Source organism: Haliotis asinina, chromosome 13 (assembly GCF_037392515.1).
Source record: "Haliotis asinina isolate JCU_RB_2024 chromosome 13, JCU_Hal_asi_v2, whole genome shotgun sequence".
NCBI classification, from domain to species: Eukaryota; Metazoa; Mollusca; class Gastropoda; order Lepetellida; family Haliotidae; genus Haliotis; species Haliotis asinina.
Genome location: NC_090292.1, coordinates 30,047,387 through 30,064,604, shown reverse-complemented (window position 1 = coordinate 30,064,604; position 17,218 = coordinate 30,047,387). Strand labels below are relative to the sequence as shown.

Here is a 17,218-nt window from a genome sequence, read left to right as displayed (position 1 = left end):
AGCTTTAATTCTTACTTCTTCACGTGAAGACTCATATCAACCAATCAGCGTTAAAGCCTCTGAATGTTCGCATAAAGTGAGCAAATATTCTGAACAGCATGTCCGCCTCTGCATCTGTGTAAACACCCTTCAACGGACAGTTCCGAAAGCAAATAATAAAACCCGGATGTAAATGGTTGCCTTGATCTACATACAGAGGTAATCGCATCCGAAGACAGCCTGATTCCAAGTTGGTTTAAACGTATTCATTCGTGAAAAACGTATGGAGTGGTAAACAAAATACAAGCTTATATTAATGCCGCTCCAACACAATTCATAGGGGAAATAAATCAACATTATCATGCAAGATAATCACATTGCAAACCACAAGGTTAATGTGCAATCAGATGATAATTGATAATTCAATAACAGTTTCATTATAAAAAGCGATATGGTTTAAACATATTTATTCATTTAATTATAATGGGATTGCCAAACATGCTTATATCAATGGTGCTACTTAACATAATGTGAATAACCAATATCTTTCTAAAAGCTAACAATTCTTCATCTATGTTTGATACCAAATCTACAAGAAGCAGTGATGAAGAGGTAAACAGATCTTTAGGTGGCTTGGTTTCAAGATCAGGCGTTTCCATTCTGGTAATATATCGCATGATTTCTTAACACTGCTTAGTGTAGACAGGCAAGTATAGTCTATTTACAATGAAAACGGTCCGGTGAATTTCACTTTAAACAAAAGAGGTAATCAAATAAAGTGACATTTAGAATCCTCATAATTTTACCGTGCCAACTGAACAAGTGAATCTCAGAATTTTGTTCAGCTTAGGTTAAAAGTTGTTTCACAAACGATCATAGATTCAAATCGTTATTATTGGTTTGTATTGCAAGGGGGTAAGGGCGGTATTTGGAACAGTGAGACAGGTGCACGTGTGGTACATGCACATGATGAGCGTTAGATCAACCCCACTTGTTCTCGGTATTTCATTTAATGTGCATATACTTTTGTGTGCGTGCATGCGTGCGTGCGCGTGTGTGTGTAAGCGGCACCACCCAGCCCCTCTAGATCTGCCTATGTGATGTCTTCATTCAAACACTGTAACACATGCCTTATCCATGTGTTTTCAATCTCTGAAATGGAAAATAGCCTTTCGGGGCAGAATGAACTAAAAACGCTCTGGTTTAGAAAAATACATTTGCAGGAATTCGATCAGGTACAACGTGACATCCGAGTGGGAGTATGTTTCTATGCGATTTTTTCTTAAAATCGACTGCTCTAATTCAATGAAGAAATAGCCTACAAAGTTCAGCGTTCAAATGATACCGCACACAACTTGATCCCGTGTTGAACGCAAGACAGTCATGTTTCTAAGTCTGGCATACCAATCGATAACTGCAATTAGTAATCACCATTCTTCATGCGTTCCATGAACGACCTTTATTAACAAGTGGAGACCTTGAATTCTCACATTTGCTAAAATGTTTCAATTACAGTCAATTACTCTGTCATGTCCTGTCTCCTGTTTTCGTCACATGGCGGCGCATCTCGCGAGATAACACGTGACCTGCACGCTAAGCAGTCTCGCGAGATTTAAATGTATTATCCACATGGGACATGTAAATAGACAAGGAGAAAGTCAATAGGCTCTATTTGCTAGCATCCGGGATGGTATTATTTATTTATGTCAACTAATTAAATGTAATTTCATTTATGTCTCATTAGCTTAGGTCATTAGTGCATCTTATAAAATAGATTAATACTCTATTGTGCCAGATTTTGTTTTCCTATGCCTGCCATAGATGCAACTCACAACTGTCACTTATCATTCATTATTTTAAATGATGCCAACTGACTGTTCCACGCGTTTGCGTGCGTGAGTGAGTGCGTGAGCGCGTGAGCGCGTGAGTGAGTGAGTGAGTGAGTGAGTGAGTGCGCTTCTTATAGCAGTGTGCTGATTGTGTACGGGGGTTGCAAAATTTGTTAACCTCGTTTGGTTCAGTTCACTCAAATTTGATAATCGAACGCGCGAAATGTTTTCCTCCAGAAAATTGTAACACAAAGTGGCTTAGCGTCAGGACAAAGTTCGTTTCTCCAGTTCAGTTCGTAGAAACCTATTATTCATGCCAACCATCATTTTATCGCGGGGCCATTGTTACAGGCTACACAGGCCAATATTCAGTTTACAAATCCATACACTTGTTATCTCGACTGCCCAACGTATATGCGTATATCTTCCTGCTATTCTCTTCCCAAATTCAAGATGTGCATCGGTTTAATAATGCGTTATAAATGCCTATCTCTGTACATGAAGCAGTTTTGACGTTTATTTTGCAATTTCTGTCATTTTTTTCAGATATTCTATTTTGTGTTTAAGGACAAATAGGTGGACGCCTATTTAGATACACTATTAATTCATTGATTTGTTGTTTAACAACCACAAATTATATTTTCAAATTATTTTCCTCTTCAGCCGAAGAGTGCAGTGTGGAGTAGGGTTGAGTTTACTGTTTCCGAGAAAAATCAAAGCAGCTTTGACATAGAAAAGCGAGTCGTCAATGTCTAAGACAAACGTGCGTGTTTTAAGACAATAAAATTGACACTTGCAATTCTTTAAAAGCCAACTATCAATGCCACGTTCTCAAGATATCTTCTTCTGTCCACTAGAAATACTTGTCCAACTATCCCACCGATTAACTGCCTTAATAACATTGTTATCACAGATTCTGTGAGGCGGTGTATCTGTGATTGACGTTTACACAGCTATCAAATCCTGCTTAAATTTCGATTTTTCCACCACTTTAGCTATTTTCGTGGTGAAACATTCAACGACTAAATTGGTAATGAAATTCGAAATTGGGATCCAGATCAAATTACTCGCAGATCGTGGTTTATCTAGGTAGGCTGATATCTAACGGAATCGGGCCATCAGATCATTGCCTTAAGCGTTGAAGTTGGCGGTGTCGTTTTCGTGGCTACGGCGTAAAAGGGTTTCTTCAAGATATCTCCCGTGTTAGATTCTCCATGTAACTGATGATGCTGCCTGTGTTATAGACCATGTTTTGATTGTGGAAGGATTAAGTTGCACTTCGATGCAGCGGACAGCGAACTACTCTCGTTTGACCAGAATTCCGGAAGTAAGGAACTATGTTTTAGTGAGCGAGCCTGAAAGATCGATGCAGGGTGTACTGAGAGTACGTTTGTTTCTCAGAATTACAAATGTAGTCACTGAGATTTTTTTCGAGTGAGGCGAAAGGATTAAAGTTACATTTTAATACAAAACACTCACATTTCATTTCATTGCCTGTTATCCGGTAGTAACGGACTATTTTGTCTGTGTTCGTTCTACGGAAGAATTCAAGATATACATGGATAATTAAATATGCAAATGGGTACCGGGTGGTCTATCCTGCGTTTGATTTTCAAGATTATCTATCTGTCTATCTATCTATCAACATATCTATCTATCTATCTAACGGACTATTTTTTCGCAGGTGAGGCGGAAGGATTGTGGATGCATATCGATGCGGCTTACGCCGGGACAGCTTTCGTTTGTCCAGAGTTCCGGAAGTACATGGAGGGCGTGGATTATGCGCAATCGTTCGCTTTCAACCCATCCAAATGGATGATGGTACACTTTGACTGTACAGCCATGTGGTGAGAGTTTAAACAAACAAACAAACAAATAACATGAATCTTACCCAGACCAGATAACATTCTCAACGTCCTTTAGAGACTACAATCATAAGGAAATTTTAGGCATTTGCATTCTCATCGCCTTTTCATCCCGCCGGGTACCCACTGAGCGTTAAAATCGGACTTACGTTAAAATTAGGCTAATTTTCGATAGTTCAAAGAGAAATCATATATTTATTTTAGGGTTACTAACATATGTATTATTTTTTTAAAAAATCAAATTGTCAAAGATATATTTCTGCACACGCCACGATCTGTCAAAATCGAAGTAAGTGATGAGGTGGCCCAGCTGTAACATCCAGTTCGATCCTCGCTGTGTATGAGATATTAGTGAAAGCGGCGACAGACTGGTCCTGTTTAATCGATTTTGACTTACTTCAGGATTATTGGCGTTCTGCATTAAATCTTTGTGTTTTGGCGACTATTTACATCCAGAGACGTTTTGATAGCGATGCATTGTCACAAAATTCCAATTCACATTATTTGTAGATTCCGTAGATCGATGCACTTATTGTTGATCATTTGGCTGTTTGGTCGAAGCTCGATTATTTACAGACCGCCGCTATTGGGGAGTGCGTCGTTAAACAAAATGAATATACAATCACTTTCGCGGTTGCTGCACTTCCATATACTAGTATTATAAGGCCGGGGCTACGGGGTAGCTTTGTGGATAAAGCCTTCACTAGACACACCCGGGTTCGATTCCCATGTGGGTAAAATAAATTTTATGATGCCAGTGCATGGAGAGCCACGTTGTAATATTACAAGAATATGACTAAAACAGAAAAAGACCAATTCGCATACTAATAGATAAAATCTTAAATGTAGTCAACATTTAATAAAGGAAATTCCTAAATAAATTAAACCTGTTTTCTCTACAGGTGTGGTTTGTATGGGACACCAGCTTTCTTGATTATGATTATGATTATTAATTATTTCTAAATATGACAGAGCTGAATAGCAATACACGTTTCATGATTTTATAAACATTACAAACATGTTTTTCAGGGTGAAAAACAGCGGAGCACTACATCGAACATTCAACGTAGAACCTCTGTACTTAAAACACGAAAACTCGGGTACGTATGACGTATGATGTGTGATGTGCGTCATGACGCATAATTGACGGAATCTTAAGCAGTCTTGACACGGCATAAAAAGGTTTGACAGAACGTGAAAATGTTAAAGTTGTCGCACGTCAAACACACGTTGTCACACTTACATGTCATTTTTGAGAGTCACATCTCTATCGTTGACAGCGATTGGTTGTTTCTGAACAACACGAGTTAGACAACACTTCACACGTCGAATTCGAGTCTGACAATAAAGACAGTTTGATGGAAAAGTTGGTGAAAGCAGAAAAGAGACCTATCCTTTCCCAACAGGTTGAGTTTGTTTGTTGGTTCTCGTCATAATCAGCGCCACCACAACGAAACGGTAGCCGGTGAATAATCCACTCTAGATCATACCAGCCATTGATATCAGGGGCAACTATCCAACAACCAGGTTGTCATGATCCGCCTTCAACCAAGTCCTTGACCATTCAACCCACTTAGTCACGACTTTCGACCACCCTTGTTTGAAACCGGAGGTGCGGGTCGGGTGGGTGTGGTAATTGTAACTATTGGTGAGCGAGCATGCTTATACAGTGCTTTTAGCTACAGTCCTGGGTCGGGATTTTAGAAGCTGTCCTAGCGCTAAGATGGCAAAAGTGCCATGCATTAACATTAACTTAAGACGACCTTAGCACTAAGAGAGCTTTGAAAGTCTTGGCTCAGGAATGTAATGACGAGGGGCACCAGAAATGATCTTCACGCATTGTACCAGCATCAGAAATCGGATCTTAGGCGTGACGTGCGTCCCTATTATCCCATAACAACGGATGTGACTGATTTTAAAACTTCAGGTCGAAACTTTGCTAGAATTTAGGAAATATGTTTTAGTTGGATAATCGAGTCAAAGTCCCTCAAATTCGTGTAATGATAGTGACATCCGGTACATAAAAACTGCCTTGCAGTTTGACGTCGATAGAAGGATTTGCAAAACCTATTTTCCGTTATCTGGGCTTCTTCATAATTAAAAAAACTCCTCTTTACATGTTTTTAATCAAAGTGTTCAGCAGGTTGATGTACGCGAGAGGTAAGACCAGTTTTATTGCACTAAAGATCTTTATTTAATTTATCAAACAGATTTGTGGCTCCGTCATTTCCTTTGAGGCGAATGCTTATGTGATGTGATAGGTGGGATGAGAATTGTCAGTAAGAAGGAATTAGAATTAGAATGGACATTACTCGTTTTGTTTGTTTGTTGTTTAAAGCGGCACTCAACAATATTCAGCAATATATGACAGAGGTGTATAGCGACCTAACTGAGTATGAATCAGACAAATCATGAGCACCGAGCGGGTTCGCATAAGTCGTAAAAGCCACTAGTGACCACCCCTTTCCATTTCGGCAAGGATGGAAATTAGACTTTTATAGTCAACCCATTCGCCTTCGGAAGGTACGATCTACCTCAAAGTTTCATCCACGGAGGCGTTGAAACCATGTTTGAAAATATATCCGTCTGGACAGGCCATAAAGCAATAGTTTAACCCTTATTTTACCTAAAATGAAAATAGTACACCTAAATACATGTGTTTCGTTTCAGCTAGAACAATTCCCAATTTTATTTCAAACAGCCAATCACTGACAAATCATCGCAGCGTGTGACGTGTTTTACAACACTGTCGTCACGAAAACGCATCAGTGAACTTCTGACACGAAATCGGAATTTTATCACACGCGTGAGCTCATGAAATCGCCAGCAAACTTCACGCTTTTGCACAATGTAAATACGAAAGAAAGTGATAGAAAAACGTGACATTTTTTGTTTAATCATTATCAGTAGCTGACATAGTGAGCTACAAAACACTGTTATTCAGGATCTCTTAAACTGTATTTAATGATATGAGGGTCAAAATGAACGTTTTTAAAAGCAAATCTTGTTAAATGTGTCTCATAGTTTGCTTTAATCTTTGTTGTGATTTTATGGAAGATTTAACATGATTAAAGATTAAAGGGCATGCAGGGTCCTGAGGGTACGTTTCTATGAGATGCCATTATCACCAATTCATGTCATGCTGATAGGCCAGCCAGTCGATAACTCTGTTACAAGTGGGTGTTATGGTTCGTTGCAATATGAGAATGTGTCCTGTGTTTTGATTGGTTGATTAAATGTGCTGAATGGTACTTGAAGAAGGAAACATTTTATCTCATTTTAAACATTTTTGGACATGTAATGAGGTACACATCTTGGATAAATGACATTTTCGTCTTATCGGCTGTTGAATAAATGACGGTTTGCTGCATTTCATTAATATTTATTGTTTTTCTGTTTTATAGATACGCGAACTAAAATGGTTTGGTAATTTCTGAATTCTGTGCACCAGTCAGCTATGATGGAAGCAGATGCAGTCTGTTCTTACTTAATGTCGACGTTGAATTTAAGGGAAACGACATGTAATCCATGACGGGTGTGAACATCCGGGTTATTATTGATCTTAAGCAGCACATGCTTGTCGGATGAGGCGTCTAACGGGTGCTGGTGGTCAGGCTCACTGACTTGGTTGAAGCATTGTGTTGTTTGGCGCTCATAATGTGAATCACTGGTCTTCAGAACTATTTTCAGGCCGCTGTTATATAGCCTAAATATTGCAGAGTGTGGTGTTAAACAACAAAGAAACAATAACTCATCTATACCTTATAATATGACCAGAAATTATTGAGAATTTTAGGGATATGTTTAATCAGATTTCTGGCATTCCTTTTTCCACTGTTATCGTGTTTTGAAAATTATTGCACATGGATGTGGCACTGAGCACAAGGGAGGCGCAGGTAGGCTCAGGAAACTCACTGTCAGTGAGAGGAGACGGCTTGGTATTCTTGTTTCTAAAAGCAAACAACTAGAAAATTAAGGCTAGATATGATTGATGGAGGAACAGTGGCTGTCTGTAAGGAGACAGTTAGAACTGACTTGCATGCAATAGCTTGGCAGAGAAGGCGAGGAATTCCATCACCGATCAGGAGACCTGAACAAAAGAAGCGAAGGTTAAACTGGTGCTTACAGCATAGACATTTTAAGTGGGACAATCACAGTAAACGTTAAAAGTGCGATATCAGACTGATAAACCAAGATCCGGGGTTCGATGTCAGTACTCTGTGACTGAGTAGAGTATCTCTGTTAAATCGTGGTATTTCAATGGCCTAGCTTGGTGCTATCATTTATTGGCATCGTTAACCGGATTTCACCTACAGTCAGACTAAGGTAGAGGGGGCGATGGGGTTACCTAGTGGTTAAAGCGCCTGCTAGTTACGCCGAAGACACATGTTGCTCACTCACTCAGCTGGAGTCAGTACAGAGCTACAGTACATTAGGTCTACAGTGTCGTATTGCCGTCTTGGGTAGTTAGGCTGTGTTTGAACCCCGGCAGCGTGGACCTTGCTCACAACATCAATGACAGGTTTATCTGGTCCAGTTAAGATTGCCTCTAACGTCTTCATGCAGCTTGTCTATTGCAATAGACGGATCGACCACTCATTGTCTTTTTACTGAGCAATAACTATGGACTATTGTAATTATCAGTGCTGGTGGGGGTAGCCTAGTGGCTAAAGCGTCCGCTCTTCACGCCGAAGACCCGGGTTCGATTCCCTACATGGGTACAATATGTGAGACCCATTTCTGGTGTCCCCCGCCGTAATATTGCTGGAATATTGCTAGAATATTGCTCTATCCGGCGTAAAACCTAACTCACGAACTCGTTATAATTATCATTATGTTTATCATTCAATGTCCAAAATATGTTTTCGTTATACGTCAAGCATTGCATTATCAGTGGTCGTATTTTTGTTCCAGGTGCCGCAATCGACTATATGGTAAAGACAATTTCAAATACACTACCGAGCAAAGGAAAGAACCCACCGTGGTTTGAAAAAAAACGAATAAAACAAATCCCCCCAAAAATATTTCCACTAAAACACACAATGATGCTTGTTTACTATAAAGTAGAGTGTTTGGAACCTTACGTTTGCTGTGCTTCATCGGCTGTTTTCAACCTTCCAGTCAGATCTATAGCTGTTATTAAAGAGTGTGTAGTTACTTTTGCAAAATACTTTACTTTACAAATGACAAATGATAGGGTTGACACGAGTGTCTGAAAAATATTAAAGAACAGAATATAAATAAAATGATTTAATAGATGTAATCGGAAACGTTACTGTGTAAAATATTTGCGCCCCTTGTCGCGGAGCCAGCGAAGTATCCCCCTATCAATCCCTAAATAAGAGTTCCTCTGTGTTTCCTTAGGTATCTGTGTGAAATTTCTGTGGGTATCTACTTTCACACTCCCTTGGGTTGTATGATTCTCTTTGTAATCTTTTCGCAATTTTGGTTAACTTTTAAATTAAATTTAACTAAATATGGAGAAAATCGCAATAATTCATTTATGAGACTGCTCTCCGAAAGCAAATAAGCAATTAAAAGACAGTAACCTTTCGACTTTGTAGAAAAGTCAAACCTTGAAATGATAATGGACAAAATTACCAAAAATAATCATTAATGTTCATATTTCAGCATTGGCAAGTTCCCCTCAGTAAGCGGTTTCGCGCACTGAAGCTGTGGTTTGTTCTGAGAATGTACGGCGTGGAGGGTATTCGCAAACATGTCCGCCATGTAAGTCACGTGACTGTCTTGCTTCCGCAGACGGTGCTCAAAAGCTTTCGACATTGAATATACGCGAGGAACGTTTTTATAATAATACAGAAGAATATTGATCGAGCTATGGATGGACCATGTTTCGCCGGTTTATCAATAGTGTTGTTCCACAGTTCACAGCAACTTTGCTTGACATCGACAAGAATTTGCTCGCCGTTTTAAATGAAAGACACAGCTTTGTATAATGGCAATATCCTACGGGTATCTTTTTCATATCACAGCTGCTTGTGCATTTGACTCTTTTGCAACACCCATGACCATTACTATCACATCTACTGCATGTATTTTACTACCACTTCTACCATTACGTCTACCACTTCTACCATTACGTCTGCAGCTACCATTACGTCTGCAACTACCATTACGTCTACAACTACCACTATAGAGTGAACGCGACACCTTTTACTACAGCTATACTGTACCACTTCTTACTACCACTTCTACCATTACGTCTACCACTTCTACCATTACGTCTGCAGCTACCATTACGTCTGCAACTACCATTACGTCTACAACTACCACTATAGAGTGAACGCGACACCTTTTACTACAGCTATACTGTACGACTCCTGCTTCTACTACACCTACTACTACTACACCTGGGGCGGTGGGGTAGCCTAGTGGTTAAAGCGTTCGCTCGTTACGCCGAAGACCCGGGTTCGATTCCCCATATGGGTACAATGTGTGAAGCCCATTTTCTTGTGTCCCCCGCCGTGATATCGCTGGAATATTGCTAAAAGCGGCGTTAAACCAAACTCACCCACTCACTCACTCACTCACTACTACACCTACTACTACATCTACTACTACTACACCTACTACTGCTACACATACTACTACTACTGCTGCTTCTACTGCTACTACTGCTACTGCTACTGCTACTACTGCTACTACTAATACTGCCACTGCTGCTGCTACTACTACTACTACCACTGATATACTACTACTGCTACTACTACTGCTACTACTACTACTGATATTACTACTACTGATACTGCTACTACTACTGATATACTACTACTGCTACTAGTACTACTGATACTGCTACTACTACTACTATACTGCTACTGCTGCTACTACAGCTACTACTACTACACCTACTACGACAACTACCACCACTACTACTACTCTGGCTAGTACTACTCCTACTACTACTACGGCTACTACTACTACGACAACTACCACTACTACTACTCTGGTTAGTACTACTCCTACTACTACTACAGCTACTACTACGACGACAACCACCACTACTACTACTCTGGTTAGTACTACTCCTACTACTCCTACTACTACGACTAGTACTGCTACTGCCATTACAACACATTTGAAATCCACTCGTATTATTACTAAATGCACTTTAGCATAGACGTTTGTGTACAAAACCTCCAGTGTTGTTGCAACTTTATACCGAGAAAACATTCGGATTTCACCGGAACTATGTTACGCCATTGTTGTCGTAAGCTTGAACGGAAATAGCCGAGAGAACCCGAATGATCTCTGTATTTTCATTTCACGGAACTGAATAGATGTTTTATTTCAGGGTGTGAGATTGGCAAAGAAATTTGAAATGATGGTGAGAAGCGACGAAAGGTTCGAAGTTCCAGCAGAGCGAGTCCTTGGCATGGTGGTGTTCTGTCTGAGGGTGAGTTGACGCGCAGTACAGTGAATGAGCTTAGTTTTACGCCGCATTTAGGAATATTTCAGCAATATACAACAATGTATGTGTGTTGGAATCGAACCCGCTCTTCTGCGAACGCTTCAACGGCTAGGCTTAACTTGGAATGTCATCGTACCCCTACGGTGTGACTTTCTGCTCATGACATCAACCACTTGCCCAGACCTTATCATCAAAAGGCTGATGAACCCGACCACCAAGCTGACTAGTACAGCGCTTGTAGAAACTGAACAAAAGTATACGCAAAACATTTTCATAAACCACAACCACGGAAGATGAAAAAATAACCAAATTACTGCTCAAGTAAACGTGGCGTGAAGATCATAAACTTGTTCTTTGAACGAATGATTGACGACACAAGGAATAAGCTTTATCAATAATTAATAATCATAACGGTGTCTTCAAGCCGCTTACAAAAGCTCCCCTCCAGCAGCCAATAGGCTTTAAGCTACTTATATTGGAAGCTTTGTCAAGCGTAACCTTTGAAACAAGCTTCTTGATTCGTACAGAAGACGCTCGGATAACATGGTTTAATGAACGCCTGGAGCCGCCACTTTTGATGCCTGATTAACAGTTAATCCCCTAATCCCCTCGTTTGTATATACATGTCATTAAAGATGAAGCAGAGTGCGATAGGATTCTGATCATGGCCGTTCCATCTTCATGCGATCTTACCAATAAACCTTCATTCTTGTCAATGGCGCATCATCAATTCTGCTCGCTACAACCGATTTGTGTGAAATATGTTGATAACCATTTATCTGCATCTTCACATCTTTCAAGCAGGCAGAATGAACCCTTTTTTTAAATTTGTGAAGAGCTTATTCTTTTTCAACCTGGCGTGGAAACTTCGAGCCAGGATTTGAACATGAGGAGGCATTGTATATCGTGAACATGGGACCACTGTGAGTGTATATTGTGAACATGGGACCACTGTGAGTTGTTGTTTACAACTGCACTCAACAATATTGCAGCTATGGCAGTGTGGTTTTGATTTAAAAGGTGTCTCTGTGCAGCTGATGTTGACCTAGGCTTTGCACATATTTAAAGCTCTCACCTAAATTCGCAACCACCCACTCACTCACTAACTCACTCGGTCAGTCAGTCAGTTATTTTCTCACTCACTCACTCATTCATTCACTTATTCTTTCACTCACTCACTCACTCACTCACACTTCTCTTCCAGGACGACAACGACAACACAGAGGCTCTGTTGAAGCGCTTAAACAAATCCGGAAGACTTCACATGGTGCCAGCAGCATTGAAGGACAAATACGTCATAAGGTTCACTGTGACGTCACAGTACACAACTGATGATGACTTGGAGCGGGACTGGGTCACCATTAGGGACACCGCCACCAGAGTATTAGCCGACGAGGATGAGGTATGTGTAAAGAGTTATTTCCCCTTGAAATCGTCCCGACATTGATGTCGGTATAGAATACATGTACAGTTTACTAGGAGTTCGCGATGATGTTGATGAAGGCAGGTGATATTTTCAGGAAGTGTTCATCCTATATTCCATTTCCAACCTTTTCGCGAGCACCGAGTGTCGTTCCTATTCGTTAGAGATTCATAAACACGTTACATTGTCGGAATTGGGTAATGGTTTCGGCTGATGTGGTTTTAATCAGGGAAAGAGTAATTGTAACGGTACTTTTCCCTTCAAAGGGAGGTAACATTATACACCCTCTGCAAGAAAAGACAAATCACCGTTAAGCACCGTTATGTGATTCTTTATTCAGTTTACTTTGATACCAAAAAAAACCCGACGTAATTCCTTATCAAGATGTGAAACAAACGTAAATATTTGCCTAACCTTTGGGTGTGTTTGTGACAAATGCCACGGTGGACCAGAATATGCAATCATTTCTCAACACCTGGTGTCACCAAAATGAAAAGGTTCATCAACACATGAGTACACAGGGAATCATATATTACCACTGGACTCTTCTTTCAGGAATTGATTTCCTACGATTATGAAATGGTTTCGTCTCTTTTCTTGTTTAATGAAAGGACAAACAAAACTTCGAGGTTTCATAACCATTGCATTTATGGTTTCTCTTTTTTCATCATTAATCATATCTGAGAGTAAAATATTAATTCTATAAGCTGCATGTTTCTCTAGAGGGTAATAGGGTCTGATGTACGCCTCTTTGTGGCAGTGTCACTCACGCCGGGTCTGATGTACTGTTCCCCGCAGCAGTATTAATGTAACCAAAGCAGGAAGGCAAGAGATCATACTGCGCACAACAGTATTACCCTCGAGGGAAGCATACAACGTGTTTATCTTACAGCTATGTTAAATGTCAAACTATCATTTTATTTTATTTGGAAGATCGCCGACATCATGACATGTAAACAAAATGGTGTCTGTCTCTCGACTGGGGTTTTAAACTCAGTGAAACATATTCTGACAGGTTTTAAGCTTTAAACTGCTATAAAATGGCTTAATATGTTTAAGTTGGATGTGCAAACAGTTGGATGATATTTGATGTGTAGAAAATAGTTTAAATGAAGCAGTGAGAGTCTGTGAAATAAATATGTACGATATGTAGTTGAACTAGAAAACAGCTAGTCGAACGGTTTTCGAACTCCGGGCACTGCATGCGCCATGTCGTGACGAGTTTGGTGCTTTACCGTAGCACCAGCAGCAGGTAATATATTTTCCAGTTGTCACCCTCCTTTGAGGGGTGACATGGAGACTTGTTAAAGCGTCATTGACCAATGAAATTAACGTATTTTACCTGAAAGTAAGATAATGTAAAATGTCTTTATTCACAAGGCTCCGGAGGTGCAGAAGGAGATTCTTGAAACTGCTGTCCCCGAGAAGCGCCAGGTAATTATGCGAGTGCCAAGCATCAAAAGGAAGGATTTTGGTATGAGTCTTATCTTAAGCAATGTTCCCATGTCACCCAAGTTTATCAATGGAAGTTTCGCCGCCATCTTCGACAACAACAACATCATTGTTGAGTTTGCCAAGGAGCTGAGTCGGGGAGATTTTAACGGCAAGACGATAATGCTATCGCCTCGCCGCCGCATGAAACTCAAAGACCAAACCAAACAACAGAGTCTGGACTGCAACCTGTTCGCAATCCGGAGGTCTCCTGGTCGCTTTAAGCAGGGGTCTCTTGATTCCAAAATTGATGAAATTCTGGAAACGTCGTCTTACGACAGTGATACACAGTCAGGGCTGTTTAGATCCGACAGTGTAGAGGAAAATGGATGTGATGCTGAGTTTAAGCTTGGGAATGCACTGAAAGAGCATGCTGAAGGCGTCTCTCGAAGCCAAAATGGCGTCCACATGATTTGCAAGCATTGTGGAAAGCCGGTTGAAGACTGAGATGTTGAATCAAAGTTACAATCTGGTTGTGCAAATAAATATTATCTCATGACGAACTAGACATTTGGATATCTGGTTGATCAATCAAATGCAATGCATTTATCGCCATGTAAGAATTGTTTCCGAAATGGATACTAACATGAAAATGTAGAAATGATATTTTTACGATTTGTGAAAAGCATTGTCATGTACCTTCTTGCGTTTGAATCCAATCCAGCAACTATTCAATGGTTGTGATAGTCAAGAGTATGATATTTTAAATTAAGATAATGATATGTAGATAGGGGAATGTTCAAAGTATATTCTAGCATATTGTTCGGACGATATTTAGAATGCATATGCATAACTCATACTGCTGTAAGTGTTTATAAATACCATAAAATGTAGATATGTATTGTTATTGCTATGTGTTTATGTCATAGTATATGTATTCTTTCACCTTTCAGGATGAGAATACAGGTATAAGTCCTATCAAGGTGTTCGGTTCAAATGTATGGGTGTGTTGCTGTTGGTGTGACTATATGTTTTGTTTATTTGGGAGCGGTGTATTTAACCCTCATAGTACATTTTGTTCTATGTTCTTAACCACTAACATAACAAATAGTTTTCAATATCATCTTCTTTTCTGATTTTCCTATCATTCAGTTTGAAAATAAATATGTTGTTATGCATAATATTCATATTAAAATAGACTCATAAGAAAGCATGACAGATTTGTTGTAGAAATATGAAATATACTTTAATTTCTTTTGAGTAGTATATGACGTTAAACAGCGCTATGTCGAACATGAATAGACTTAGGAAGCTACTTCGAGTTATCCGATGTTCCACACAATTATAAAAAAAATACTTTAGTATTAATACACAGGGACTAAGCATTTACTTTCAGTGAACCGAATGTTCGACAAAACGGGAGTTGACGCTTAGCATCTCAGAGAATAAGGTCACGATTTCATATACCACAATTTCCTGAACAAACAATTCATACCTTCGGTGAACATTTTGAAACTTTATGTTTGAAAAAGAATACGGAACATTATGTTGGGGATAATACATTTTCTTATGTAAATATAGATTTAAGTCCAGCATTGCATCCTCTCCCTAAAGAAAATAACGAAGAAAAACAAATCCCTATTTTCAATGGGACCTATGTTCCCGTGTTGGCTTTGCAACTGACGAGTCACCTTTCCCCCAACCCTGGTATCGTTGCTACCGGATACTGTAAGTGATTCGTCGACATGATAAAGACGAAATCATTCAATGGACTTCGCGTTTTAGCAAAGCCTTTTGTATGATTATGTAAGCTGCTATTATTATTGTTATTATTATTATGCTATTATTGTATAGCGCCAGCATCCATCTAAGCTGATCAATGACGCTTTGTATTACTCTCGATCACAGGACGTCAATCTGAAGCGAAACATCGTATTATCAAGCTCATCACCCTGAGGAGTATACCTCAGGGTTTTATCACAGTGAAAACATTTAAGGGAAACTCATATATAGATTATTACATATTTCTGTATTCATTTCCTAATTTGCATGGTTTGGTTATGGGAAAAATTAAAATTTATATTGGTTTGGTACTAATTCTCGGTGTATTTTAACAATGAACAAGGCATAACAAAATTGGATTTATAACGTAATGTTACCTATGTCAATTCTAGGCTCATTCATTGACGTGCATCACTGAATCGATCACATCGTAATCCGAAGCAGTTAGCAGTTGACATTCCGAAAAGGAAATTTATAGAATCTGACTTTTGAGTATTGCTTCGTGCCAAACATGTCTCACCTTTGCAACAGATTTCTGACGTCATTATTTGTGACGCACGTGCTTGAATGTGGTTTTAGTTTTCCAGCTTCAGGTTTGGACATTTCACAATACAGATAAAAGATGTTTTGAATTCGTAGATACAAATATGATCTTAAATACGTAGTGATATATATATTTTGAAGCGAAGTCGATGCATCACGAGTTAATACCTTCTTAATATCCAGTTTAACTTCATGTTTTAAATTCAGTGTTTTAATATAAAATATGCATGTTAAAAATTAGATTAAAGGTACAGTTTTTGTTAAGTTGTATGTTGGTTTGATAACGTAATAAGTTATTTTATTTCCGTAAAATGGTTCATTTGATTTTTCTTCCATTGTTTTTCCCCATAAAGGACTACAGGATACGATGCATCAAAACCCCTTGAACGGAGATACCACCCAGAAATCCCACACGAAAAAGACTAAGGTTCCATTTGCAGAATCACTTCTAGGTCTAAACCAGGACAAAATATCATATTATGAAACATAGTGATGTTAGGACATAGCAAAGTAGAGCGTTCACGTCGAGTGGGTTAGTTTTGACGCGACGCGACGTTCTAACGTGAAATTGAGGCAAAGCACGTTGACGTTACGTCTGTTAAAACCCGTACGATGCTGATAAACGACGCACGAGGTTGAAAAACGACGCATGGGGTTGAAATCGATGGACGTGATCAGCTGTGGAACAAACTACCTTATCTTTATATGTTCAGCATGCCTGTGATAGATGTATAGCATGAGAAGAGACAAACGGTTGTGGTACTGTGCTGTTTATCTGTATCCATGACAACTTTATTGTGTCGTTTGGATTGAATCAGTCTTTAATAAATCCTGTTTTTAATTTTGTTAGCGTTTATTTATAACAGTTCGATATATTTTAAAGCATATTTTTTGTATTTTCGTCGTTATTGTAAAGACATATACTATTTAATTT

At 39.3% G+C, this 17,218-nt stretch overlaps 1 protein-coding gene across 1 annotated transcript in view; it reads left to right on the top strand.

Moving 5' to 3' along the window:
- LOC137259500 (aromatic-L-amino-acid decarboxylase-like) overlaps positions 1 to 14,466 on the top strand; it is a 31,221-nt gene extending 16,755 nt beyond the window's left edge. The window contains exons 9-15 of the mRNA XM_067797139.1: positions 3,493 to 3,655; positions 4,703 to 4,773; positions 8,588 to 8,607; positions 9,305 to 9,403; positions 10,989 to 11,090; positions 12,310 to 12,507; positions 13,909 to 14,466. Of these exons, the coding sequence (XP_067653240.1) occupies positions 3,493 to 3,655; positions 4,703 to 4,773; positions 8,588 to 8,607; positions 9,305 to 9,403; positions 10,989 to 11,090; positions 12,310 to 12,507; positions 13,909 to 14,466 (1,211 nt within the window). The remainder of the gene's footprint in view (positions 1 to 3,492; positions 3,656 to 4,702; positions 4,774 to 8,587; positions 8,608 to 9,304; positions 9,404 to 10,988; positions 11,091 to 12,309; positions 12,508 to 13,908) is intronic.
- The last annotated feature ends 2,752 nt before the right edge of the window (positions 14,467 to 17,218 follow it).